Source organism: Lynx rufus, unplaced genomic scaffold (genome assembly GCF_022079265.1).
Source record: "Lynx rufus isolate CCGP_SWC_20201006 ecotype Redwood Valley unplaced genomic scaffold, mLynRuf1.p SCAF_5, whole genome shotgun sequence".
In the NCBI taxonomy this organism is placed as follows: Eukaryota; Metazoa; Chordata; class Mammalia; order Carnivora; family Felidae; genus Lynx; species Lynx rufus.
Window position 1 is genome coordinate 76,687,441 of NW_025814867.1, and position 26,568 is coordinate 76,714,008.

At 41.3% G+C, this 26,568-nt stretch overlaps 1 protein-coding gene across 2 annotated transcripts in view; it reads right to left on the bottom strand.

Annotated features, from left to right (window-relative positions):
- Positions 1 to 18,516: 18,516 nt before the first annotated feature.
- EHHADH (enoyl-CoA hydratase and 3-hydroxyacyl CoA dehydrogenase) overlaps positions 18,517 to 26,568 on the bottom strand; it is a 48,776-nt gene continuing 40,724 nt past the window's right edge. For both annotated transcript variants that reach the window (XM_047099981.1, XM_047099982.1), the window contains one exon: positions 18,517 to 21,543. In XM_047099981.1, coding sequence (XP_046955937.1) covers positions 20,282 to 21,543 — 1,262 coding nt within the window. In that variant the 3' untranslated portion in view covers positions 18,517 to 20,281. The remainder of the gene's footprint in view (positions 21,544 to 26,568) is intronic.

Genomic DNA, 26,568 nt, shown 5'->3' on the forward strand with positions numbered 1-26,568 from the left:
AAGTGATAATCATGAAGGCAATAGGGCACGACATTGAAAACATAATTAAATCAGAAAAAACAGATGTAATAGATTCATTCAAAGAGTTTGAGTATGACAAATCAAAACTAATACAGTGAGGAAAGGAATCAGTAATAAATGCTACTGAGACAACCAGAAATTGGTATAAAAATCATTGACTTATGCAGTACTTAAGAACCAAATTGGAATCAGTTCATTTGCCAGACTATGGCAAGTCTTTAAAATTCCTAAGACTCCTTTTACTCTTGGTATGGTAGGACTTATAACACCTATGTTTGAAGATAGTTTTGAGGAGTAACTTAATAATGTATGTAAAGCATTTAGCACAGTGCCAGGAACATAGTGAGTAATATTATCCTGAATCAGAGCGTTAAATACAAACTAGAACAAACTGGCTAAATGATCCAGAAATGTAAACAGGAAAACATTTATCCCAGTGGTGGAGAAGAAACAAATTTCTGATCATAGAAGCATGAAGAACTTTATCAGAGACAAGACGGACAAACAAAAACTTAAAAAAAAAAAACTTTACAAACAGAATGTATTATTGAGAATAAATACATATTATTGAGCTCCTAAGTGAGGTGGCTTTGGAAAGAGTGTTGCCAGCCACGGTAATGGGGGGAGGGTAGTGGGGGTAGGTGGGAGTGTGGGGGTTGGTGCTGGACTAAATTTGAGGATGGTCTGAAGTCTCTGTTTGTCAAAAAGCCCTATCCTAGGGGAGGGGTGTGCCCAGGGCTTTCTTTACATGAACCCAAAGGAACTCAAACCCAGCAAAGGTGGCCCCCTCCCTGTTCTAACACCTCCTTCGGCTAGGTTTATCCAGAGCCCTGTGGTCCCTTCTCCTCCAGCTTGCGGTCCAGAGGGGCTTCGTGTGGGCAGGACAGGTTCCTGGTTCTCCCAGTTCACACTGCCAGCTGAGCCCCTCTCTCTCTCCACAGAGGCTGCTCATCCGGCCCAGCTCCAGACAGTCCAGCTGCTTCTGCCAGCCTCCTCCAGCCTGCTCAATGGTCCCATCCGTGTCCTGTTTACCCCTCCACCCACCTAATTAATGTCATTGCCTCACCTTTTTTTTTTTTTTTTTTTGCTCTAGTAATCCCAAATTGTATGTCATTCCCACTTCCCCACCCCGACCAATACACCTTCTGTATTACTCAGGGTTCTTCAATACATGAAGAGATTTTTCTTAAAATGTTTATTTATTTTGAGAGAGGGAGTGAGCGAGCGGCAGAGGGCAGAGAGAGAGGGAGACAGAGAATCCCAAGCAGGCCCCAGGCTATCAGCCCAGAGCCCAACACGAACCCATGAACCATGAGGTCATGGCCTGAGCCAAAAGCAAGAGTCAGACATTCAAATGACTGAGCCACACAGGTGCCCTGAGATTTTTTGTAAGGAATTGGCTCACACAATTATGCAGGCTGAGAAGCCCAGACCCAAGAGAACCGATGGTGCAGTTCCAATGCAAGGAAAGCCTGAATGCAGAAGACTGATAGCCCAGTTCTGAGACATAAGGCAGAGAGAGAATTCTCTGTGCACTTGCTTTTTTCTTCTATTTGGGCCTTCATGGCGGAAGACCACCCACAGTGGGAAGGGCATTCTGCTTTACTAAGTGTATCAATTCAAATGCTAATCTTATCCAAAAAACACCCTCCCAGGCATACCCAGAAATAATACTCAACCAAATCTCTGGGCACCCCAGGTGGTCCAGTCAAGTTCACACAAAAAATTAGCCGTCACAGACTCGCTGCGCAGTTCATACCTCAAAGCCTTTGCCCAGGACTATTGCCTTTCTCTTCTTCATCTGGATACTTTATCCTTTATGACTCAGGTAACTCCTCCAGGCAGGCTTCCTTGACACATCCTAGCTGAACCAAAAGCCCTCTTCCAAGCATCATAGCAACCCACCTGTGCATTTCTCCCCGACTAGGTTGCAAATTTCTTGTGGGCCAGAGACAGTCATAGCTCTTGGCCGTCCTTGTTCCTAGCACGGTGCAGGCCCACGCTCGTCCTGGGGAAGGTTTTGTGCCATCTGCTGCTGTCTATTTCACTGCTGGCCACTAGTCTGACATCACTGTTTGTCCTACTGAAGCTGCTCATACGATTTAGACAGTGGTTCTTAGCCCTGATGCACATGGGAATCTCCTGGAGAGCTTATAAAAATACCAGGGCCAGGTCCCCACCCAAAGCCAATTAAATCAGAATCTCTGGGGGTGGGCCAAAGTATCCATACTTTTTCAAAGTTCCCCAGATGGATTTGCCCATGCTGCCAGGATTGAGAATCATCAATTTAGGACATAATTCAGAGCTTCAGGGCCAAACTAAGAGATGATCGCAATTCTGAGTCTGACTGGGCAGATGGGGAAGGGCACCCTGCTGATAGGGTTGCTATGCAGGGATTAGGGAAGTCAGGAAGCATCTCAGCTCCCTGTCAGGGCCTCCCCCTCTTAACTCCGCCCCCCCCCATGAGGCTGAATGCTTATAGTTATCACTTTCACATGTTCTTGAAGGCTAGCTGTTTAAGCCCTGTCTCCTGGAGCTGGCTTTGAATGCTGCCTCACTCATTCACAGGCTTGCCTTTACTCCTAATGAGGGGGATGGGGCCCTTCATTTGGCATTACGGTACTTCATCCCTTGGGGCTTTCCCTCTAGAGCAGAAGGGTTGTATGGTGGTAATGAGGAGGGTCCAATGTGAGCCTGAAATATATATAATTTTAGGGACCTTTTTAAGAAAAAGAATACAAATTTACAAGTCACAAAATTGCTAGGGCCTTCCCAAAGTTTGGGGAAGGGCCAGCGCAAGTGCCGCAACCTGAATTTTAAGCTTCAGCAGGTTCAGAGCAGACCTGCTTCTGAGACTAGTAGCTATGATTTACTGTGTCAGTTTGCACCAGAGACTTTTCATCTATGGCTCTCTTTACAACAAACAAGCAAGGATGGGTTATCCCAATCTTACAAAGGAGGAACCCCTGGTTCAAAAGTGTTTGTTACTTATGCGGAAGTCACGTATGTGGAAGTCACATATGTGGAACTAGAATTTGATCTAGTTCTGACTGGTTTCTGGACCCAGACTCTTTCCATCACACCAGCAGATCTCAATATCTACAGAGGTTGTGTATGCCCTGGGGCCTGGGATCATCATAAGAGGTAGGCAAATCTATAAGTATACCAAGTATTGTATGCAGGTTGAAAAATTAAGGTGGCTTGCATATATATATGGAATGTTTTCTACATTATATAGATGCTGTTGTAGTTAGAAATCATTTAAAAGCACAAGTGTTACTTAATAGCCTAAATCGCAGTCTCCTTTCTCAATCAAGAGATATGGGAAGTACAACTCTTATGTGAGCACTTGCAGAACTTTTTGATTTTAAAAGGGATCCTGGTGCTGGAAAGGTTTGGAGGGACTCTTCTCAAATAGTGGTCTCTAAAATGAGAGATCACAAAACAGTCTGTTAGGGTAAAGGAAGACTATATCAGAAATTCTATCTACGTTTATTCTTACCCTTACCTTTGAAAATATCCATGTATGTTTATGTTTCATAAGGTATATACACATTTGTAATTATAAATAAGTACATATTGCATGACATAAAAGTTAAGAGCACAGACTCTGGGGTCAAACTGTCTGGGTTAAAATGTTGGGTTTGTGTTTGTATGTCCTTGGAAAAGAATATTTTCTGTGCTTCAGTTTCCTCACCTATAAAATGGAGATAATAATACCTACTGCATAGAGTTGTGAAAATTGAGTTAACGCATGCAGAATATTAAGAATAGTGTCCTGCAATATAGTAAGTGCTGTGGAAGTGTTTTTTTCTGTAATTAAAACAATGATTATTATGCATATATTAAGGGTACATTCTCTCTCTCTCTCAACCAAAAAAGGTGTGATCCTAAAAGTTTGGCAATTACAGCTCTAACAATTCAACTAACTATTGTAGAAGCAGAGAAACAAATGAATCTGGGGCAGCAGATCAAGACCCCCCCCCCAAGCTGCCTCCTCCTGCTTAAGCCAGATTCTAGCTTTGGGATCTGGGCTAGCACTGCCAAACTGCCTAACTACACAAGAGTTAAAAGAGGCACTGATACGCTGGAATTATTTCTCTTTGTGTTGTTCTCCTGCCCAGGAATGGGAAACAGACTGCTACAGAGAGCTTCCCTCTGAAAACTGGGGGTGGAGAGACCAAATAACAAGGCTCCACTTACAGCAGCTTCCCACTCCCTCCTGGAAGAAGAAAGGGGTCTGTGTGCCGGGGGCCCCTCCCCTGCCAGCAGCCTGGCAGAACAGCTGCTGATCCCCTGCCCTGAGGTCCCTCTTGCCTCATCTCCAGGCTGAGGCACCGGGAAGTGGCAACATCAGCTTTAGAGAAAAAGAGAAAGAAGTACATTGAGTTTTGCTTATGCTGTTGACTTTTCTTTCCTCTTTTGCTCTTTCCAGGGACAATTTCACAGTCTGTATCCTCCTGAAGCCTCAACGCCCTCAAGCCAAGAGGTCAGCTGGTCTGGCTTTCCTGACTTCCCAGATGCTATCATCCAGATTCCCTTCCTCCTGAAGGAAAATCCCTGAAGACCCTTGCTAAATCCCAACCCCCACTCCAGGCTCCTCTCTCTCATTGGGTCTGCCTCTCATTTACTCCAGATAGATTTATAACTTATGCAAATACATGTAGATGATTAGGCAAATGATTATGCAAATGACGCCTTTCCTTTTCTCCATCCCAATTCTGGTAACACTGGGAGAAAGGAACAATAGCGATTAAGTCCTGACATTCGAGACAAACATGGATAAACCCTGAGGGCATTATGCTAAATGAAATAAGTCAGACACAGAAAGACAAATACTGCATGATTTCACTTATACATGTGGAATTTTTTTAAAAAACCAAACGCACAGAAACAGAGAGTAGATTGATTGGTGGTTGTCAGGGGCTGGAGGGCAAAGGTGATCAAGGTTACAAACTTCCAGTTATAAGCTGAATAGCTTCTGGGGATCTAATGTACAGCAAGGTGACTATAGTTAACAATACTGTACTGTATATTTGTTTTTTTTTAAATTTTTTTTTTCAACGTTTATTTATTTTTGGGACAGAGAGAGACAGAGCATGAACGGGGGAGGGGCAGAGAGAGGGAGACACAGAATCAGAAACAGGCTCCAGGCTCCGAGCCATCAGCCCAGAGCCCGACGCGGGGCTCGAACTCACGGACCGTGAGATCGTGACCTGGCTGAAGTCGGACGCTTAACCGACTGCGCCACCCAGGCGCCCCTGTACTGTATATTTGAAAGTTGCTAAGAGAGTGGATCTTAGATGTTCTCACCACACATGAACCAAAGGTAATTAGGTGAAGCGATGGATGTTAACTAACATTATTGTGGCAATAATTTGTAATATATGCATATATCAGATTATCATGTTGTAAGCTTATATGATGTTATATGTCAGTTATTATCTCAATAAAGCTGGGAAAAAAAGGATTGAAAGATGGGAACTAGAATCAATGTGTAAACAGCAAAGAAGCTCTAATTTTAATCTAGAAAATAAAACATAATGGCTATTTCACAGCAAAAATTTATTTCCACAGAGGATAAAATAAAGGAGGTCTTTGATCCTTAAGTTTCCATGAAAGCCTCACATCTGTAGCAAATTATAGAATCTGGCTCCCTATACCCATTGCATTTTCCCACTGAAATTAGTGATCCTTAGGAAATGGTCAAGGGGACTAATTTCTGTATTTTATCAGGACCTCATACTATTACATTGGTGTACTATACACTGAAAAAAATCCTGAATCTTCTGCCTAATAGACAAAATATCTTCATATAAAAAAACATAGGTCCAACTGTTCAATTTCTATTTTAAAAACTCTTGCCCTATTTTAAAAAGTTAATAAAGCTGGCTTTTCATGAACCATATAAGAATAAGTAACCGTGTTTTTAAATTGACATGATATTATAATGCTCACTCTTATAGACTTAACAAAATCTATGATTCAGGAGTCCTGCTAAAACTTCTGGGAAAGGTTATTGGAAGCCAAGCACATGCTGACCGCTGAGAATTTAATAATTTCAAATGCTGTTGCAGCTGAAATTCTATCTCCAATTTCCACCTACTCAGATTGTCTATTATTTATGAAACTGACCCTCATCACGTCCACACACAAGCCCTAGGAGCCCACAGAATACTTTGTCTAAAGTTATAAAAACAAATGTTATTAGAGAACCATCCTCAAACATATGAATTATATTCTATTGCTTAGTTAAAAGAGAACCCCTAAATTGGAATTTCTTAGAAAACTTCTTAGCAGCGCCATCTAGTGGGGAGTGCAGAAAAAAACCCAGTCTGAATACACCTACTTCTTGGAATGATTTAAATTTTACTTAATGAAGCTTGTTCCATTTTCTGACATAGAGCCTAAATTATGAGATAGTCTTAAGGACTACTTGGGTAATAGAAAAAATAGTAGTATAGCAAAACTTAGATTTTCTCCAACACTTCAGATTTCAAATTTCCATATCTTCTAATAAATATTCTTGAATTTTGTATTTCTTTTTATGTAATGTTATGGTCTTAAATAAAGAGAATTTGTTAGTTACACCACAAAATGTAATTTGGTTTTTAGTTCTTTGTAAGCATTCTTAAAATTTTTTTAACATTTATTCATTTTTGAGAGACACAGGGTGTGAATAGGGGAAGGGCAGAGAGAGAGGGACACACAGAATCTGTGGCAGGATCCAGGCTCTGAGCTGTCAGCACAAAGCCCAACGTGGGGCTTGAACTCACCAACCGTGAGATCATGACCTGAGTCGATGTCGGACGCTTAACCGACTGAGCCACCCAGGTGCCCCTCTTTGTGAGCATTCTTAAATTTAAGTCACAAATTAGGAAACATTTTATTGGATCATGTGCTCTAAAGTCAGGGGTGGGTAAACAAGGCAAAAGTTAGGTTACCGATGTAAATTTAGTTTTTACACGACATTATGTTAAGCTGTGCTAGACACTTTTTAAACAGACAATTGATCATCAATGTTTCCATCCAAAATGCCTGCCTTCTAGGAGCTTACATTTGGGGAGGGAGCAGAGAAAATAAGCAAAGAAATATATAATATTTCAGATGGTAATTGTGCTATGGAAAAAAATGCAATATTGAAGAAATAGGAAGAATAGGGGAAGGGAATTGTTGTTATTGTATGCGGTATAGGCAGAGAAAGATCTCACAAGGTGACACTGAAACAGCAAAAGAAGAGAGAGAGAGCAACCTATGCAGATAGCTGAGGGGAGTGAGTTTCCGGTAGACAGAATAGGAAGTGCAAAGGCCCTGGGGTGGGAGTTTGCTTGACATATTCTGAGAACACCAAGGAGACCAGGAAGTTATGGGGCCTTGAGGCATTGCAGATAATCTCATTTTTATTCTAAATGAGATGGGAAACCACGGGAGGATTTTGAATAGAAGAGTTGCTCTGACTGTTGTGTCAGTAAGGGCATAGTAAAACAAAGGCTGAAGAAAGGAGTCCAGTTAGGATGTGCTTACCCTAGGTGAGGAATTATAGCTTGGATCCAGGTGACTACAGAAGAACCAGTAGTAAGTACTTATATTCTGAATATATTTGCAGGTACAGCCACTAAGATTTGCTGGTGGATTTGATATGGAGAGTGAGATAGAGAGAAGAGTCAAAGATGACACTAAGGTTTACAATCTGAGTAAACGGCCGGATGGGACTGCTACTTACTGAGAATGAGACAAGCTTTAGGTAAAGCCTGTATGGGGGAGTGGGGGCTGACAGATATCAAAGAGCTCAGTTTTGAACATTCTAAGTTTTAGATATCTGTTAAACATCCAAATGTATATTTCAAGTAGACAAGACAAATGGGAGTTGTCCAGGCTAAAGGTGTGAAATTAGGAGTTTTCAGTGTGTTGATGATATTTAAAGTCATGCAGCTGAATCATCAAGAGAGTAGATGTACATAAACAAAAGAAGAGCTTTAAAGATTGGGCCCCAAGGCCTTCCAACATTTGGAGGTGAGAGAAATAAAGAAACAGCAGTGGAAACCAAGAAGGAGGCTAGTGAGGTGGCGGAAATTAAGAGAGGGGTAGGATCCTGGAACGGGGGTGAAGCAAGCTTTGTAAGGAAGAGAGAATGATTGATGAGTCAAGTAGGATAAAAACTATGACTGACCATTGGACTCAGCAATAGAAGAGCATTGGTGACCTTGACCAGGCAGTATTGGTAGAGTGGTGGGGATATAAGGCTGATTAGAATAGGTTCAAGAGAGAATAAGAGGAAGGCAATGGGAAGCAAGGAGAATAATCAATATGGAAGTTTTACTATGAATGAAAGAAAAGTGTTGGGAGCTAGAAGGGGAGACAGGATCAAGATTTTTTAAGACAGGAAGAAGGTTTTTTAAAATATTTTTTAATGGAAAATATTACAGCTTGTTTGTAGACTGATTGGTAAGAAGCCACAGAGAAAGGGAAGTTGGGGCAGAAGAAAGAGGGAAGGGTTGCTGGGAGAACGGATCTGAGTAGGTGAAAGGGGATGGGATCCAGAGCCGAGTGGAGGAGTTGGGTTTTGACAAATAGTTCGTTCACACAGAAATAGGAGGGAAGACAGGATACATGAGCACAAATGCAGGGAGGTGGGTATATGTGTTGATGGCTGCCTGTGGAAGTTCTCTTCTGATTGCTTCTATTTTCTCTGGGAAGGAAACAAAGACATCAACTGAGAAGGAGGATGGAGAAGGCAGTGATGGAATTCAGAATAGGAGGTAGGAACAGTCAGCCAGAGGACTGGGGAAATGAATGGATGAGAAAATGTAATAGGATAGCTTCCTTGAGGTTAGTGGCATTAATTTTTTAGTGACCACCTCCTTCTCTGAATTCCAATACTAATGTTCTACATTATTCATTTCCCCATGACACATTTCATTCTATTACTGTTTATCTGATTTTGAGAGTCCTATCTCTTTTTTTTTCCCCAATTATTCCTCACCTGTTTGCAAAAGGGTCTGAGACAACTCACATGCCATAGAGAATTATTTAAAACTATGTAACTGAGGGCTTCAGAAAAAAAAAAAAAAAAAAAAAAAAAAAAAGCTATACGTGTGGTCCAGTACTGCAGCCACTGTTTGGGGAGATCTAATTCTCAAGTACAGTGCTATCCAATCTGCAGAGTTAACATACCGAAACCCACATCCTTCCACCTGAACTGTACCACTAATAAAGGTGATATTAGGCCCCCATAGTTACTTTCTGATTTATTCCTTAATTTATTCAGAAGCTTGCTGGTGAAGCCATTCATTGGAGACCCCCTTGAAGACCCTAAGAATTTAGGCCAAGGAGATGTCGGGATAGTCAGAGAATATTTTGAGACTAGAGAAGATTCTGCTGATTGGGAATTGAGTTCCTTGAGGATTCAAGGGAAGGATTTGGAAAGTTGAGGAAGACAAGGCATCAGATAGAGAGATACACAGAGCTGCGTAGGGCTGAGAGTTCAGGGATGAAGTGAGAGGTGGCTGGGGGTTTGGGCTTTCTGCAGTAAATGACCAAAACAGGGATAAGGTACAATGAGAGTAATATGCATACACGGCAAAGCTGTGTATTGAATGCTGTGGTACACTGCCCACATACCTCCTTTTAGTACCAAGGTACTTACTCCCTTAGCCCCCGGGGGTGTTGGCTGCTGGGAGAGGCCGAGGACCTGAAGGTAGATAGATACCTTGTTCAAGGCCATGCCTCACTGGGGACAACCCACATTGGAAAGCAAGTAAAGGCATGCAAATTCAGGAGGCCCACTGAAGCTTTGCTGTACCTGCCTTGCAGTTCAACTCCTCCTTCAGCTGAGTCTTGCTTTCTTCATTCCTTTACAGATGTTGTTACCCAGAGCACTCAGCAGCACACCTTCTGCATGGAAATCTCATCACCAGAGTCTCTTTCCTGGGGATCATGGCCTATGACAGATGCTAACAGAACTGGTCCCAGGAAGCAAACTCTAAAATGGGATTTTGGAGCTGCGTTACAAACCAGGCAACTGACAATGAAAACGTCATCACTGGTGGTAAGTGGAATATCAAAAGCTTCTAGCATGCTGTAGCCATGCAAAAGTTAAAATTTTCATCAGTGGAGAAGTTGAGGTGGGATATCCACAGAAGGTAATGAGAGCAATATCTCAGGCATTTGAGAGGTTTATAGGAAGTTGTAATTACATGGAGTCAGATGGCTGTTGCTGGGGGCTACTGCTGCTCTAGAGAAATACAATAAAAGGTGTGAAGGTCATTAATTACCAATGTAAGATGAACAGTGAGTGTCAGAGGCCTCCCCTGGCAGCATGTAAGAGACTCACCTCCTGTAGTCACAGTGCAGGAAAAACAGGATCTAGCCGAGGAGTACATTACAATGGAAATGGAGTTCCAGAGAGGGCTGGATTCTCATGGCAATTCTGCTTTGCCAAAGTTAGGGCCTTCATTGGGAAGAAAAGGGACCCTGTGACTTGGAATGGGGACATCTGGATCAATGAATTTGAAAACATAAAATTCTGTGGAAGAGAGCTGCCATCCTTTCTAAAGACTTGTGATTCCGCAACCCCCACCCTTTGCTCCAAGACAATTCAGAGGCTTCTGTTCTGCCAGACACATGCCCAACTCAGGAAATATCTTCCTTCCTGGCCACCAGAAAAATAATTAGAGTTAAGTCACAAAATAACCCATTCAGGGCAGTGCTGAGACTAAGGGAAGGTTTTATAACTCCAAGGATCTATAGGACTAGCCAACATGTATCAGCAGAAACCAGGAGAGTATGTTTGGGAGTGGGCCCTGAGTGTGCTGGATCAAGGTGAAGGCAGACATAAGCATTGGTAAAGAGAGCTTATCAATATGGAAGCATTCTCCGTGATAGAGAATTTAATGCCTAGGCAAAGACTCTGGGACACATTACTAATAGACTGCTAAGTAGGCTCTTAGAGGCTTGGAGAACGTGATGGCACATACTCAGTGAAGTAGAAATCCCAGAACCATCATGGCAGATGGTGAAAGAAGAAGGAATCAAAAGACTCAAGAGAAGTGGCTTCAGGTAAGAATATATATGGGCAATGGCAAATTGCCAAATGGTCAGATGGTTGGTCAGGGCCTAGAAGGAAAAATATTGGAATATAAGAGACAGCAAAAACTGGGGAACTGAGGGATGGACCTCTGGGAATGGGTACAAAGCGTGAAGAGCTGTGTGTTAATATCATTCAGAAAACTTCTACCACAAAAGAGTAATCAAACAAACAAGTAGGTAGAGTGGCCAGGCCTGCTGTCATTAATGATCCAGTCCTTGCCCACCTTATTTCGGGCAGAACTAGCCTGTAAACAGAGTGGGCTTGGCGGTCAGGATGGAAGGTATTCATGAGCCCATCAGAATGGGCTCCCACTCACCAACGCTAATCTAGCTGCTGAACGTACAACTAGCACCAGACATTGTACTGTCCTTTGAGACCAACCAACCACTTGGTGCTAACCCGATTACATTGGAACTCTTCAGTCAGCAGATCAGTGATTTATCTTGACTGAAACTGACACACCCACGTGTGTGTTTTCCTTTCCTGATTACAGGGCTTCATTTTCCGAGGACTTAGAGAGGGTCTGAACCAGTGACACAAGAGCCCACATAATATTGCATCAAAGGACACACTTTAAAACAAAGGTGATATGGAAGTGGCCATTTGACCATGGGTTCCCTACTTTGGTTACATACCACAACACCCAGAAGCTATTAGCCTTCCTAATAGAATAACATCTCTTTGAAGTTACTGTTGAGGTAGCAGCTCGGAGATGATAATCTGTGAGGATGGGGTATGGTCCTCCGGATGCAGTTCACACCCTAAATCAATAACCATTAATGTGGTGCTATGTTCCTAATAGGTAGAATACAAGGTTATAGGAAACAAAGAGTGGAAACCGATATGGCCCCATCTACCGTCACCGCCAGTGACCCACTTGGAGAATTTTGCTTACTGTATCAGCAACTAACACTGAGATCTAGAAGTCCTGGTTCCTAGAGAGGAAATGCTTCCACCAGGGACACAGTAAGAGCCTTTTTACACTGTATGTGCACTCAGTCACTGTTGGTTCTTTGTGCCAAGGAAAGGAGTCACCACTGTGGCATGGGTAATTGACCCTGATCACAGGAGGGGGCACACTGCAGATAAAACATCATCAAGGTTAAATAGAAAATCTGACAAACATAATGTAATTAACAACCTTGAGCTTACAATAGAATCCCGTATTTATCAAAGAATGCACATTCTTTTCTAGCACACCCAGAATATTTATAAAAAATGATGACATGTGAGATCAAAAGAAACCTATTAAATGAATACCAAGTAGCATGTGGATCAATGGTTTCCAAACATTTTGGATCACACCCCTTCATTGTCGTAGTTTAGATTCCCTGGGAAGCTGACTCTGTCATGGAGATTAGTGTGCAGAATGTTTAGGGAGTGTTCTTGGGATTCATACCGGTAAAGGAGAGAGGAGGAAGCAGGAATGAGGAGAGGGAGAACTTGAGCTTCAATGCCATATGGATGATGGCCTCAGACCAATGCCACTGGGAGCTCTAGAGCTGTCAGACCTTCAGAATTAGGACAAGAGGACCCGGCACTTATACTCCTGCACTGAGCACTCATTGGATGCAAGACCCCTTTGGAAGAAGATGTGACTTTGAGCAAGGCAATCCCCAAAGAAGGCCATTTTCTGGCTGCACTGCTGGCAGCTAGGAAAATAAATCTCTCATTCTTTTTTTTAATTTTTTTTTTAATTTAACGTTTATTTATTTTTGAGACAGAGAGAGACAAAGCATGAACGGGGGAGGGGCAGAGAGAGAGGGAGACACAGAATCGGAAACAGGCTCCAGGCTCTGAGCTGTCAGCATAGAGCCCGACGCGGGGCTCGAACTCACAGACCGCGAGATCATGACCTGAGCCGAAGTCGGCCGCTTAACTGACTGAGCCACCCAGGCACCCCAATAAATCTCTCATTCTAAAGGAGGATCTGAGTAAAGGATCACTTACATCTTAGCATACATCTCTAACATGTAGGATGTTTGTAAATTGGATATTTTTGTTACTATATTGATGTGTACACACATTATAAAACATGGTAAGATAGAAATTTATAAGTGATGAGATAATGATGAGATAATGTTAAAACCTGTTTTAATAGGTGACAGTTTCATACTATTATTAACTAATACCATAGGACACAACACACACTTAGGCCAAGCTTCATCATGAATAGTAGGTTATAAATCAACATTCCTAATAATTTTTTTGATCGTTTCAAAGCTCTTTGATCAACATCTTGCCAGATCTGACTAAATAATTCTACCTTGTAATGTAACTGACAAAAAGCTGGTATCAGACCTAACAGCTCTGGAGTTTTCTTGTTTACCTTTGTTTGCATTATTTGCATTATCTTTAATTGTGCTTTCTTTCAAGGAATCTTTTGTGAGGCTTCGTGTAGTTAGATTAAATAATTAAGTCTAAATATCCACTTACCCCAGCATACATATTCTGCAGTATTTCTTAATATGCTGGCAGCAAATGAAAGAGGAGGAAGCCACTGTGAACCTTTTATATGTGTTAGAACTCGCCCTCTCCCTGCAGGATACTTCACTCCTGACATTGGGCTGTCTGAGATGCAACCTGGGCAGGCTGACGGTGTCTACATGTGCATGAAATATTAATAACGATTAATTTGTTTTTAGACAATCCTATTTCTAGTACTTTCTGCCTGTACCTCTACGAGTCATCTGTTACACTTCCTTGGGTAGGGGCACTCCATTTGGAGGTCTCTGACCTACTGAGCAGAAGGTTTGTGTACTCCAGTTTTAGCACCTCCCTTGTGGTCAGTGCACAGAGATACTGCTTCTTAACTTACTCTTCTTTTCCTTTGTGCCATTGTCGATTCCCTTTCCTTCTGATAATGCAAACTTTCTTTGAGTGTTTTTGTCTCTAAGTAGAGTCCATTTGAGGCTCAAGTAGGCTTGTGAGGCTGTTTCCTACTAAATGTTGATTTAAAACCCTATTCTCAGTTTCTTATTGGGCATCTCCATGAACTGCCTACAACAATTCTAAGTGAAACATAACATAAAAATTTATGAACAATTCAATATCAGGTTGAAAATCATATCACACTGGGAAATTTTTTTTTTTCCTTAAAACAAGACATCCTGGGGGCGCCTGGGTGGCGCAGTCGGTTAAGCGTCCGACATCAGCCAGGTCACGATCTCGCGGTCCATGAGTTCGAGCCCCGCGTCGGGCTCTGGGCTGATGGCTCGGAGCCTGGAGCCTGTTTCCGAGTCTGTGTCTCCCTCTCTCTCTGCCCCTCCCCCGTTCATGCTCTGTCTCTCTCTGTCCCAAAAATAAATAAAAAAAATTGAAAAAAAAAATTAAAAAAAAAAAACAAGACATCCTGTTTAATGAGACTGGATTCTCAATCCTGCCTGTGCATCCGAATTACCTATGGCACTGCGAAAAACAAAAACAAACAAACAAACAAAAACAAAGACCCACTGATTCTTGGCCCTACCAGTGATAACGAAAGACCTGCAATAACACTGGCTTATTCACACATGATAGGAATTGATTTCTCTCTTACATAAATGACTGTTGGAAGGCGAAGTAGCAGCTCTGCTCCATGAGGTCTTTGGGGACCAACCTCTTCACAGCCCTCCATTCTGCTCTCCCTAAGGCATGACCTTTGTCCTCCTGGACTAGCATAGTGGTTGGACTCCAGCTGTCAAACCTGTGTTGCAGGCAGCAAAATGGAAGAGGGGACAAAAAAGAAATGAGCAAAGGAAGCACATCATGTGAATTTTAAGGGAGGTCCCCCAAAGCTGCCATGTGATGCTTCCATTTGCATCCCATTGTCTAGATCACAGTCACATGTTCACAACTGGTACAAGAGAAGCTGACAAATATACTGTGTATTTTGAGCTATCAAATGCTCAACTAAAAAGTGAGAAGTTCGTTACTACAGAAGAAGAAAAACATTGGGGGACAGCCAACAGTCTGCCAAAACGTACAAACAAACAACTCTCTAGGCCTTGGCAGGCTTCGGGAATCCAAATGCATCTATGGTCGGGTTGGAGAAGGTTTTGCCCTACCCATCCGAAGGATTTCACATTATGGCTAGAATTAGCAACTGCTGCCTCTTAGAGAAGGTGGAATAACCCTAACTACAGTGAAAGATGTGCACGAGAGAGATTGCATCAGCTCTGCTCACGTCATCTTATTAGATGCTTTCAGGCACTCATTCTGCTAGGCTATTTTAAGTTTGGTGAAAGACAATAAGTAAATATTACAATTGAAATGCCCTGGAATACCCTGGACAAGAATTAAAAGCTCTGCTCATCTCTCTCATGTTCCTCTTTGTCAGAATGCTAGAAGAAAAAAGACTAAGATGAACAGACAAGACGAAACCTTTGTAAAACTTTGGTTCCATTGGAGACACCAACCTAAAGAGAGACATTGCCTTTACTTTTGTCAACTAACTTTTGTTTAGAAAGATACTTAGAGCAGGGTGCCTGGGTGGCTCAGTCAGTAGAGCATCAGACTTCAGCTCAGGTCATGATCTTGCAGTTCGTGCGTTCAAACCCCATGTCGGGCTCTGTGCTGACAGCTCAGAGCCTGGAGCCTGCTTTGGATTCTGCGTCTCCCTCTCTCTCTGCCCCTCCCCACTCATATTTTGCTTGTCTCTCTCTCTCAAAAATAAATAAACATTAAAAAAATTAAAAAGAAAGATATTTAGAGCAATAAACTGAAGAGTTTTTGACTTGAAATCTCTACAGAGTACCCTGGAAACAATACAGGGTGTTGCCCAACTCCAGGGGATGCTATTCACAGTATTTCTAGGTGAATGGCAACCCCTTGGAACACAGTATGAATGGTGTCCTCACAGTTGTATAATGTTGCTGTCCTGCTAGGAAGCAGCGTAACTTGTCTATTAATCTCAAAATTATAAGGTGGCAAGATAAGCAGATGGCATTGATAGTCCCAATAATCAAAGTCTATTTTGTTCTTGCAGAAAGCTATTATTAAACATAGTCCAGAGAACTTAGTTTCTATTCATCTCATCAGTGGCTACCAAGAAGATCCAGCCAATCTAAGTAAGCCTACAGTATTTCTGATTTCTAGGTGCCTATTTTATTTTATTTTTATTTTTAAATATTAATGTTTATTTATTTTTGAGAGAGAGGGAGAGAGAGCATGAGTGGGGGAGGGGCAGAGAGAGAAGGAGACACAGAATCCGAAGCAGGCTCCAAGCTCTGAGCTGTCAGCACAGAGCCCAACCGTGAGATCACGACCTGAGCCAAAGTCAGATGCTTAACCGACTGAGCCACCCAGGTGCCCCAACTAGGTGTCTATTTGAAAGACAAATGTTAGACCCTAGGAATTTCAGGTTCCTACCGTGCTGTGGAGTATGATTTGCATACACACTTCCGAAACATCATTAATCAAGGGAGTTTAGGATTCCACACCTTATCTCTCATACACACCTGTTCTTGCTAGAAATGAATAAGTAGATGGCAACTGCAGCTGCACAGTGGCTTTACTGATTTAAGGAACATCATTAGTCTCATCTTTAAAGCTGGAGTATTATGGCAAAGCTTCAAGGGTGCTTCTAATATATAGTTCTTTTCAGAGTCAATTGCCATTAGGACACATTTTTAAAATGTCATTCAGAAGCTGTTTTGTTTATTTTTTTTAAGATAGGCAGTTTTAAAGTTATCAACAACAACAAAATAAGCCTTTTAAGCAAGCGCATTTTCAAGGATGAAATAGAATATCCTGGACAGGTTTCATCATATTAACCACTGTTGTATGTAGGACCCAACAAATTTAAATGAGGTTTGCCTCCTTTGATATAAAATAAGAAAAAATGAACTCCCATTTCTTCTTTCCACATTATATAGAGAATATTAGTCCTTAACTTTTACTGGGTCACAGACACTTTGAGAATATGATGTAAGATAGGGTATGTCTTCTAAGAAAGACACTCAGATACATATACACAAACATTAGTGTAAATTTTTAGGGATTATTGACTCATAAAATCTACTCATAGACACTTTAGTTTCAAAGCCCCAATCTAGAGGGTAGTGTAGTTTTAAGAACTCAGAATAAAATCCACTCAGGGACGCCTGGGTGGCTCAGTTGGTTAAGCGGCTGACTTCGGCTCAGGTCATGATCTCGCAGTCCATGAGTTCGAGCCCCACGTCGGGCTCTGTGCTGACAGCTCAGAGCCTGGAGCCTCTTTCAGATTCTGTGTCTCCCTCTCTCTCTGCCCCTCTCCTCGCGCTCTGTCTCTCTCTCAAAAATAAATCTTAAAAGAAAAAAAAAAGAATAAAATCCACTCAGTGTCTAAAGAAGAAAAAGTGTGTGTGTATGTGTGTGCATGCATTAATTTGAAAATAAGTCACCTTGCAGACCAAGTTGCAAGAAATTACAGAAATATTTTCTTTTTTTTAACGTTTATTTATTTTTGAGAGACAGAGAGAGAGCGGGAGTGGGAAAGGGGTGCAGAGAGACAGAGAGAGAGAGAGAGACAGAATCTGAAGCAGTCTCCAGTCTCTGAACTGTCAGCACAGAGCCCAACGTGAGACCCCAATCCACAAACCATGAGATCATGACCTGAGCCGAAGTCGGACGTTTAACCGACTGAGCCCCCCACCAAGGGTCCCCAGAAATCTTTTCCATTGTTGTCTTTTTTTAAGATTTTATTTTTTATTTTATTTTAATTTTTTTAATGTTTATTTATTTTTGAGAGAGAGAGAGAGAGAGAGAGAGAGAGACAGACAGACAGAATGCAAGTGGGGGAAGGGCAGAGAGAGGAGACATAGAATCCAAAGCAGGTTCCAGGCTCTGAGCTGTCAGTACAGAGCCCTACATGGGGCTCGAACTCATGAATAGCAGGATCATAGACCCGAAGTGAAGTCAGACACTTAACTGACTGAGCCACCCAGGCGCTCCTAAAGATTTTATTTTATTTTTTTTATTATTATTTTTTTAATTTTTTTTCAACGTTTTTATTTATTTTTGGGACAGAGAGAGACAGAGCATGAACGGGGGAGGGGCAGAGAGAGAGGGAGACACAGAATCTGAAACAGGCTCCAGGCTCCGAGCCATCAGCCCAGAGCCTGACGCGGGGCTCGAACTCATGGACCGCGAGATCGTGACCTGGCTGAAGTCGGACGCTCAACCGACTGCGCCACCCAGGCGCCCCTAAAGATTTTATTTTTAATCTTTATCAAACTCACAACCCCAAATCAAGAGTTGCATGCTCTACTGATTGAGCCAAACAGGCGCCCATTTTCTATTGTTATCTTTAATTTCAAGGACCAATTTATATAAAAATCCTCAACATACAATTGAAAAATTATTCTAAATTAAACTATAATTCAAGGCACACTCTAGGGTTTTTGTTTGTTTTTGTTTTTGATAACAGAAAACATATTCATTCCATATTTCTCTATCAGAACGTTTGATAATTTTATTTGGGTTCACAGGTGAAAATACTATGAAAGTTCATTTACATCACACTAAAAGACAACTTGAGCCCATTTGTTTATTTACTTATTTACTGACAGTTCTGAGGAATAATTCACGTACCATACAATTCACTCATTTAAAACTACACAACTCAGTGTTTTGTAGTAGATTCACAGAGTAATGTAACCATCACCACAATAATTTCAGAATGTTTTCATCAACCCAAAAAGAAACCCTGTCCCCATTAGCAGTCACTCCCCATTCCCTAGCCCCTAATTATTCCAGTCTTAGGCATCCTACGATCTGCTTTCTTTCCCTACAGGTTTGCCTACTTTGGAAATTTCATATAAATGTCTATACAATATGTGGCCTTCTGTGATTGGCTTTTTTCATTTAGCATGACATTTTGAAGGTTCATCATGTTGTAGTAAATATCAGTACTTTGTTTCTTTCTATGGCCAAATATTCTATTATATAGCTATACTATACTTTGTTCATCTATTCACCAGTTGATGGAGATTTAGGTTGTTTCCAACTTGGGGCTCCTATGAAGAACACTGCTATAAACATTTGTGTACAAGTTTTTGCGTTGACCAGCCCATTAAAAGTATAAAGAGAACTCTTATAATTATAACAGAACTATACAGAATTTATTTTGCAGTCATGTCAGACTTTTCAAGATTCAACAATTTGCATATCCGGCATCACAAAGCTCATCATGACCGGGAAATTGGCATCATTACTTTATCATAGAATCAGAGGAGATTAGATGTTTTCTAAGATCCCTTCTTACATTAAATCAATAATGATTACTTTCTGTTTCGTCTCCATGCACAGAAAAGAAAGATAGGTTGTAGACATCTCCTGGTCCTGCGGAAATTATCAACAAACATTACTGAGCGCCTTACAAGCAGCAAGCACAACTGTGCACATGTACCTGGGCTGTAGATGGAAGTAATACACCAAGTATGACTTGCCAAGCTACTCTGAGTTCCCCATTCTAGTGTGAAGTACTTGACTCCCTCACTATTTCTCAACTGTGTTTTGCCCACTTTAATACTGGTATGCTTTTGACACTCTTCCTCTCTTTCTGGTAACTACTTCTGCCTCTCCTTGAGCAACTTTCCATTCTCACTCACAAAGACCCTCATTGTTGATTCAACCCTGCCAACTATCTCCACTCCACCTCGCAGACTATGGACTAAACTTCATCACAGATTTCCATGCTGGATTAATGCCCCTCTGGACTCCAGGTTTGCCACATGCTGTGCAAGATGCTCAGGAGGTGCACAATGGATGTTTGTTGAATGACAGATCCATAAGATTTCCTACCAGTGCCACGTGTGTGAGTTTTAAAGGGATAAAATGAATTTGTGGCTTAGTTGCATTTTTCAGTCATTAATTGATGACACCCTTCTCCAATGATCAAAGCACTTGGAAGCCTCAACTTATTCATGAGTCTCTTTCCTTAGCTATTTTGGTATTAACACAGTTTATTCAGTGGGATTGAAATAATTTACTCAATAGGGACAGATTCAGAGGCATAGGAAGCACACTCCTAAAGATTTGACCCATTAGGATAATCAGACAGAAGACCCAAAGAGAAGGTTTATCTAACCAATTATTTCTTTTGCTTTGTATTTCAGAGCAATCTTACTTTGGATTTTCAGATTTAATTTCAGTGAAATTCAGTGAGCATCACCTGATGTCAGCATGTGAGGCACAGCCTGGAAGGCTGAATCACAATTTACTGCTAGGGGGTCCTGCCAAGCTTTGCCATTCTTTCAGAGGAGGGTTTCCTAAGGAAGCCAATTTTTTCAGATAGTCACAGGGCTCTAGTTGTGGAATATCAAGATTCTGCCTATAATATTTCTGCAACTTCTCTAGCACTGTCGGCAACCCAACTGTGGAGGCATAGAACATGGGCCCACCCACGTGCCTTGGCCATCCATACCCATATAAATAGACAACATCAATGTGCTCTGGAGTAGCAGCTATCCCTTCTCCCAAGATACGGAATGCTTCATTGATGAGTGAATATAAGCAGCGCTCAAGGATCTCATCCCGGCTAATGATGCGTGGTTCAATGTGATAGGTTTCTCTGTACTGTGACAGAAATTCAGAAAGCCAGGGATCAGGTTTGTGAATCCTACCCAATGGCTTATCATATTGGTACCAACCCTTACCTGTCTTCTGGCCAAATCGTCCTAATTCACAGAGCATATCGGGAATTGGGCAATATCTCTCATTGCCCCGCTTTCGGGCAGGAGTTCCTGGAGGCAACGTAGGTCCAGTAAGGCCTTCCCTTTGTCGATATTTCCAACCCACATCCAATCCAGAAAGATCTGACACTCTAAAAGGTCCTATTTTGAAACCAAACTCTTCTAGCACCTGGTCTATCTCTTCTGGCTTACTGCCTTCTTCTAACAAGAAATATGACTGATTGAAATAATGCTTTAACATTCGATTGCCAACAAATCCCTTACAGTTACCTACAACTACTCCAATTTTTTTAATCTTTTTTGATAAATTCATAACTGTGGCAATAGTAGTAAGGGAAGAGTATTGGCTGGGAATAATCTCTAACAACCTCATGATATGAGCTGGTGAGAAGAAGTGAGTGCCAATGACCAAGTGAGGGCGATCAGTGGAAGAAGCAATCTCATCGATGTCCAGGGCTGAAGTATTGGTGCACAAAAAAGTTTCTGGCTTGCACACAGCTGACAATTCAGCAAAGACTTGCTTCTTCAAGTTAATTTCCTCAAATACTGCTTCAATGACTAAATCTACACCACCAAGCTCTTTCATAGACGTAGTTAACCTGGGTTTTGGTCCTGACCAATGGTGGCTGCTATGCTGCATTTTGGATGCTTCCTTTTCCAAAACAGAGGTTATTATCCCATCGGCAGTCTCTAGCTGCTTCTTGTCCAATTCTATAGCAATCACAGGGATCTTGGCCTTTGCAAAAGAAATGACGATGCCTTGGCCCATTGTTCCCAAGCCTGCAGATAAGAGTCAAGCAGAGAAAGAATGATTCAGTGATGTTGGGAACTGGAAAATACTCAGTAAATGAGAGGCTTCTGTGGCAATGGGGCATTTAAAGAGATCAATTCAAGGAATACAAATAGAAGCCGCATTCTTGGTTGAAGAGGACAACCTTCCCTGATACAGAAGGACTGTTCTTTGGTCAAGGGTATATGAGTAGCTGCTAGAACCTCCAAACAAGCTCTCAAGAAATACAAATGGATTGAATATTAGTTAAGATTAGGCACTGTGTTAAGTGCTTCAGAGGATGGGACATTCAGTAATATTCACACACATACACACTATTAGAATTAATAAACAAGTTCAGCAAGGTTGCATTATACAAGATCTATATACAAAAATCAATTTTATTTCTATATACTAGCAATGAACAATCTGAATATGAAATTAAGAAAACAAATCTGCTTACAATAGCATTAAAAAGAATAAAATACTTCACAATAAATTTAAGAAAGAATTGTAAGACTTGTACCCTAAAAAACAGAAAACATTGTTGAAATAAATTAAAGAAGACCTAAATAAATAGAAAGACAACCCATGTTCATAGATCAGAAGACTTAGTATTGTTAAAATGGCAACACTACCCAAATTGATCTGCAGATCCAATGTAATCCCTATCAAAAATCCAACTGGCTTTTTGCAGAAATTAACATGATATCCCTAAAACTCATATAGAAATACAAGGAATCTAGAATAACCAAAATAATATTGAAGAGGAAGAACAAAGTTGGAGGATTCACTCTTCCCAATTTAAAAATTTATGACAAAGCTATGGTATTCAAGACAGTGTGGTATAAGGATAGACATAATAGAGCAATGAAATATAATTGAGAGTTCTGAAATAATCTCATAACTTATGGCCAATCAATTTTTGATAAGGGTGCCAAGGTAATTCAATGGGGGAAAGGATAGTCTTTTCAACAAATTATGCTGGGACAACAGGATATCCATATGCAAAAGAATGATGTTGAACTCCTACCTCACATCATTTACAAAAACTAATTCAAATTGGATCACAGCCTGAAGAGTTAAAACTATAAAACTCTTATTAGTAAATCTCCATGACCTTGGATAAGGCAATGGTTTCTTAGACATACCAAAAGCATAAGCAACAAAAGAAAAAAATAGATAAATTAGACACCATCAAAATTAAAAATTTTTGTGCTTCAAAGGATGCCATAAAGAAAATAATAAGAACCATGGAATCATATATCTAGTAAAGGACTTGCATCAAAATATATAAATAACTCTAACAATTCACACAAGATCCCTCATTACTACCAGGATGTAGAAGATGCAGAGAACAACTGTAAGGCCTTGGAGGAGACTGTCGAGCAGGTGCTGGCAAACTATGGTCTGAGGGCCAAATCCATCCCACTGCCTATTTTAGTACTGCTGGTGAGCTAAGAATGGTTTTGTATTTCAAATAGTTGAAAACAACAACAACAACAAAAAAGAATAATATTTTCTGACACATGCGAATTATATCAAATTCAAATTTCAGTCCCATAAATAAAGTTTTATTGGAACACAACCACACTAATTTGACTCCATATTATCTATGGCTGTTTTTGTGTGCAGAGTTGAGCAGTTGTTAAAGAGATGATATGGCTGGCCCAGAAAGCCTAAAATATTTATTATCTGGCCCTTAACAAAAAAAGTTTACTGACTCTCTCCAAAGGAGAATGGCAGAGCCATTAGTTGGAAAAAAAAAACAAAAACAAAAAAAAACAGAAAACAAAAAAAAACTGGTCTTAGATGACCATATGGAGCAAGCAGGAAATAAATCTTTATTGTGTTAAACCAGTATTATCTATTACAGCAGCAGGTTATCTGTTACCTAACCAACCCATTGTGGATGAAACCATTTTGTTGATGAAACCCATTGTGGATGAAACCCACTGACCAGCTTTGGGATTGGTTTTGAATACAGAATGCTATCAGTCATCAGAAATCATTGTTTCTCTGGGATATATTTAATTTTCAAATTGTATTAACTTACTTAATATAACAAATATATTACATTATTTGAAAACGTTTAGTTTTCCAAAATTAATAAACATCTGCATTTCACTCAGTAGCAAGAAGGCTGGATAGCTCTCACTGCTATGGCAACTTGTATCCTAAACTTTAGCCTGGGTAAATAGGAGGTAGAGCATGATGTTCAAAACCCTGGCCTCCTGGCTCTCAGTCTCAAGCTCCACATAACATTTCTACCATTATAGAAATTATAATCTCACAGAGACAACAAGGACTAACAAGATGTAGCATGAAAGCAATTTGTAAAGCGTAGCGTAAGGTAAGTGATATCTCAGAACTGACAACAGAGCAGGGAAGGAAAGGCAACTTCTGAAGGTATAGTTCTTTTTTTTTTCTAATGTTTTATTTATTTATTTGTGAGGGAGAGAGAGTGAGCACCTGAGTGGGGGAGGGGCAGAGAGAGAGAAGGAGACAGAGAATCAGAAGCAGGCTCCAGGCTCCAAGCCATCAGTGCAGAGCCCAACGTCGGGCTCCAAGCCATCAGTGCAGAGCCCAACTCACACACCAGAAGATCATGGCCTAATCCAAAGTCGGATGCTTAACCAAATGAGCCACCCAGGTGGCCCAATAGAGTTCAGTTCTTCAGAGCTCATCTCTTAGAGATCTGCTAAATGACCTTTGACTACAAATCCACTCATAATCCAAACCATAAATGCTTTTTGTAAGTGTCCTAACCATAATTTTAGATTCTCTTTAGCTCGATGATAAACTGACACAGATCATTTAATCACTGAAACCAAAACATACATGAAAACACAATATGTATTTCTTTTTAAAAAGTTCTTCGGGGTGCCTGGGTGGCGCAGTCGGTTAAGCGTCCGACTTCAGCCAGGTCACGATCTCGCGGTCCGTGAGTTCGAGCCCGGCATCAGGCTCTGGGCTGATGGCTCAGAGCCTGGAGCCTGTTTCCGATTCTGTGTCTCCCTCTCTCTCTGCCCCTCCCCTGTTCATGCTTTGTCTCTCTCTGTCCCCCCAAAAAATAAATAAACGTTGAAAAAAAAATTTTTTTAAGTTCTTAGCTCCTAATTTTTCTTTTCACAAACTTGTGTCTCCAAGATCTCACAAACAAAGGGCTGAAAAGCCAAGCTTTTCACTGTTGGGAATTACCTTTTCAAAGGTACATATTATATTAATATTGACTTTAGTTTACTAATTTTTCCTCATTAAACACATATAGACAGGAGCAAGGAGTCCTGCTTCCCTAACAACCTATTGTCTTTAACTGCCATGGAATTAAATCTGGTCAAGAACGTCTTCTTTTGACAGAAGTAAATAAAGAATAAGGGCTGCTTTCACTACTGGTTCTGCAGTTCTAGTCCACTGCAGTCTCCTCCCCTTTTGATGGCTTTGAGAGCGCCCAGCCCTGTTCTGAGAAATGGGCTCGTGGAAGTACACAGTTGGGGTTTTGCCAGAGGGCAGAGTGAAAGGGCGGTAAGTCATGGAGTGTTTGAAGTCACTGACAAGAGCGTGGCTGACATGATGACCCTGGAAATGAAATCTGAATGGACAAGAAAGTCAAGATAAGGGGAGCTGATCAAGGAACGGATGCAGTTGGAATAACCAACTAAAAGATGTGGGAAGATACAAGGTTGTGGGGTAAAGGTTGGATTTGGAATTTCAGAGGTGGAGGAATATTCAGGGTAAAGACAAGACCCATGGTAAAGGCATGAGTAGGGGTCATGGAATTGAAGTATATGAACATTACTGGATCTGAGGAGGCAAAGGCACCTGGAAGGAACAGGACTGGATGCATTGTCCACACGGATGATGAAGACAATCAGGATGGCAGCTGGATTTGGGAGAAAGTGGATAACTGTGAGCCAGGTACCAGAATTTTCAGCCAAGTGGAGGTGGGGGTGGGGGGCGCAATACAGTAATGAGGAGGGACAGAACGATAAGAGCAGATGGCAGAGCTACAGAGGAGTGTCTTGAAAGAGATAATGGTCTGAGAAGGGAATTGGGAAGTGCCACTGGGGCTCCTGGGCCGTGAAAGAAGCAGTAGCGTTCTCCTGAGAGGGCTGCCCAGAGTAAGCAAGGTTTCAGGCAGGAGACAGACAAGGAGTCATTAGTGAAGCAGAAGAGGCTGTAGGAGCGTTCCAGAGGGCACTGGGTACAGTGGGAGGCTGAGTCACAATGAACAAGTACAGGGCAGTATGGGGACAGACATGAAGAAGGGGGATGACCAAACTCTCACTTTATTTGTATCCAGGTTATCATCTATGTATTTTAAATGGTTTTTCTTCAAAAAAAATTTTTAATGTTTATTTATTTTTGAGAGAGAGAGAGAGTGCAAGCAGGTGAGAGGTAGAAAGAGAGGGAGACACAGAATCTGAAACAGGCTCTCGGCTCTGAGCTTTCAGCAGAGAGTCCAACATGGGGCTTGAATTCACAAACTGTTGAGATCAGGAGCACAGCCGAAGTCAGACATTCAACCAACTGAGCCACGCAAGTGCCCCTTAAATGCTTTTACAAATATTTTTCTGAACAATACGGGGTACACTTAAAAAAAACAACTTCAGGGGCACCTAGGTGGCTCAGTCAGTTAAGCGCTCAACTCTTTATTTTGGCTCAAATCATGATCTCACAGTTTGTGAGATTGAGCTCAAATCATGATCTCACAAACTGTGAGATCGAGCCCTGCATTGGGCTCTCCACTCATAGCGCAGAGCCTGCTTAGGATTCTCTCTCTCCCTCTCTCTCTCTGCCCTTCCCCAGCTCTTTCCCCCTCTCTCTGACTCAAAATAAATAAACTCAAAAACAAAAACAGAAGCAAAACAACTTCAGACTTTTAGACATTTCACGTCAGACATGAATTTAGAATCTTTTTTTTTTTTTTAATTTTTTTTTTCAACGTTTTTTTATTTATTTTTGGGACAGAGAGAGACAGAGCATGAACGGGGGAGGGGCAGAGAGAGAGGGAGACACAGAATGTGAAACAGGCT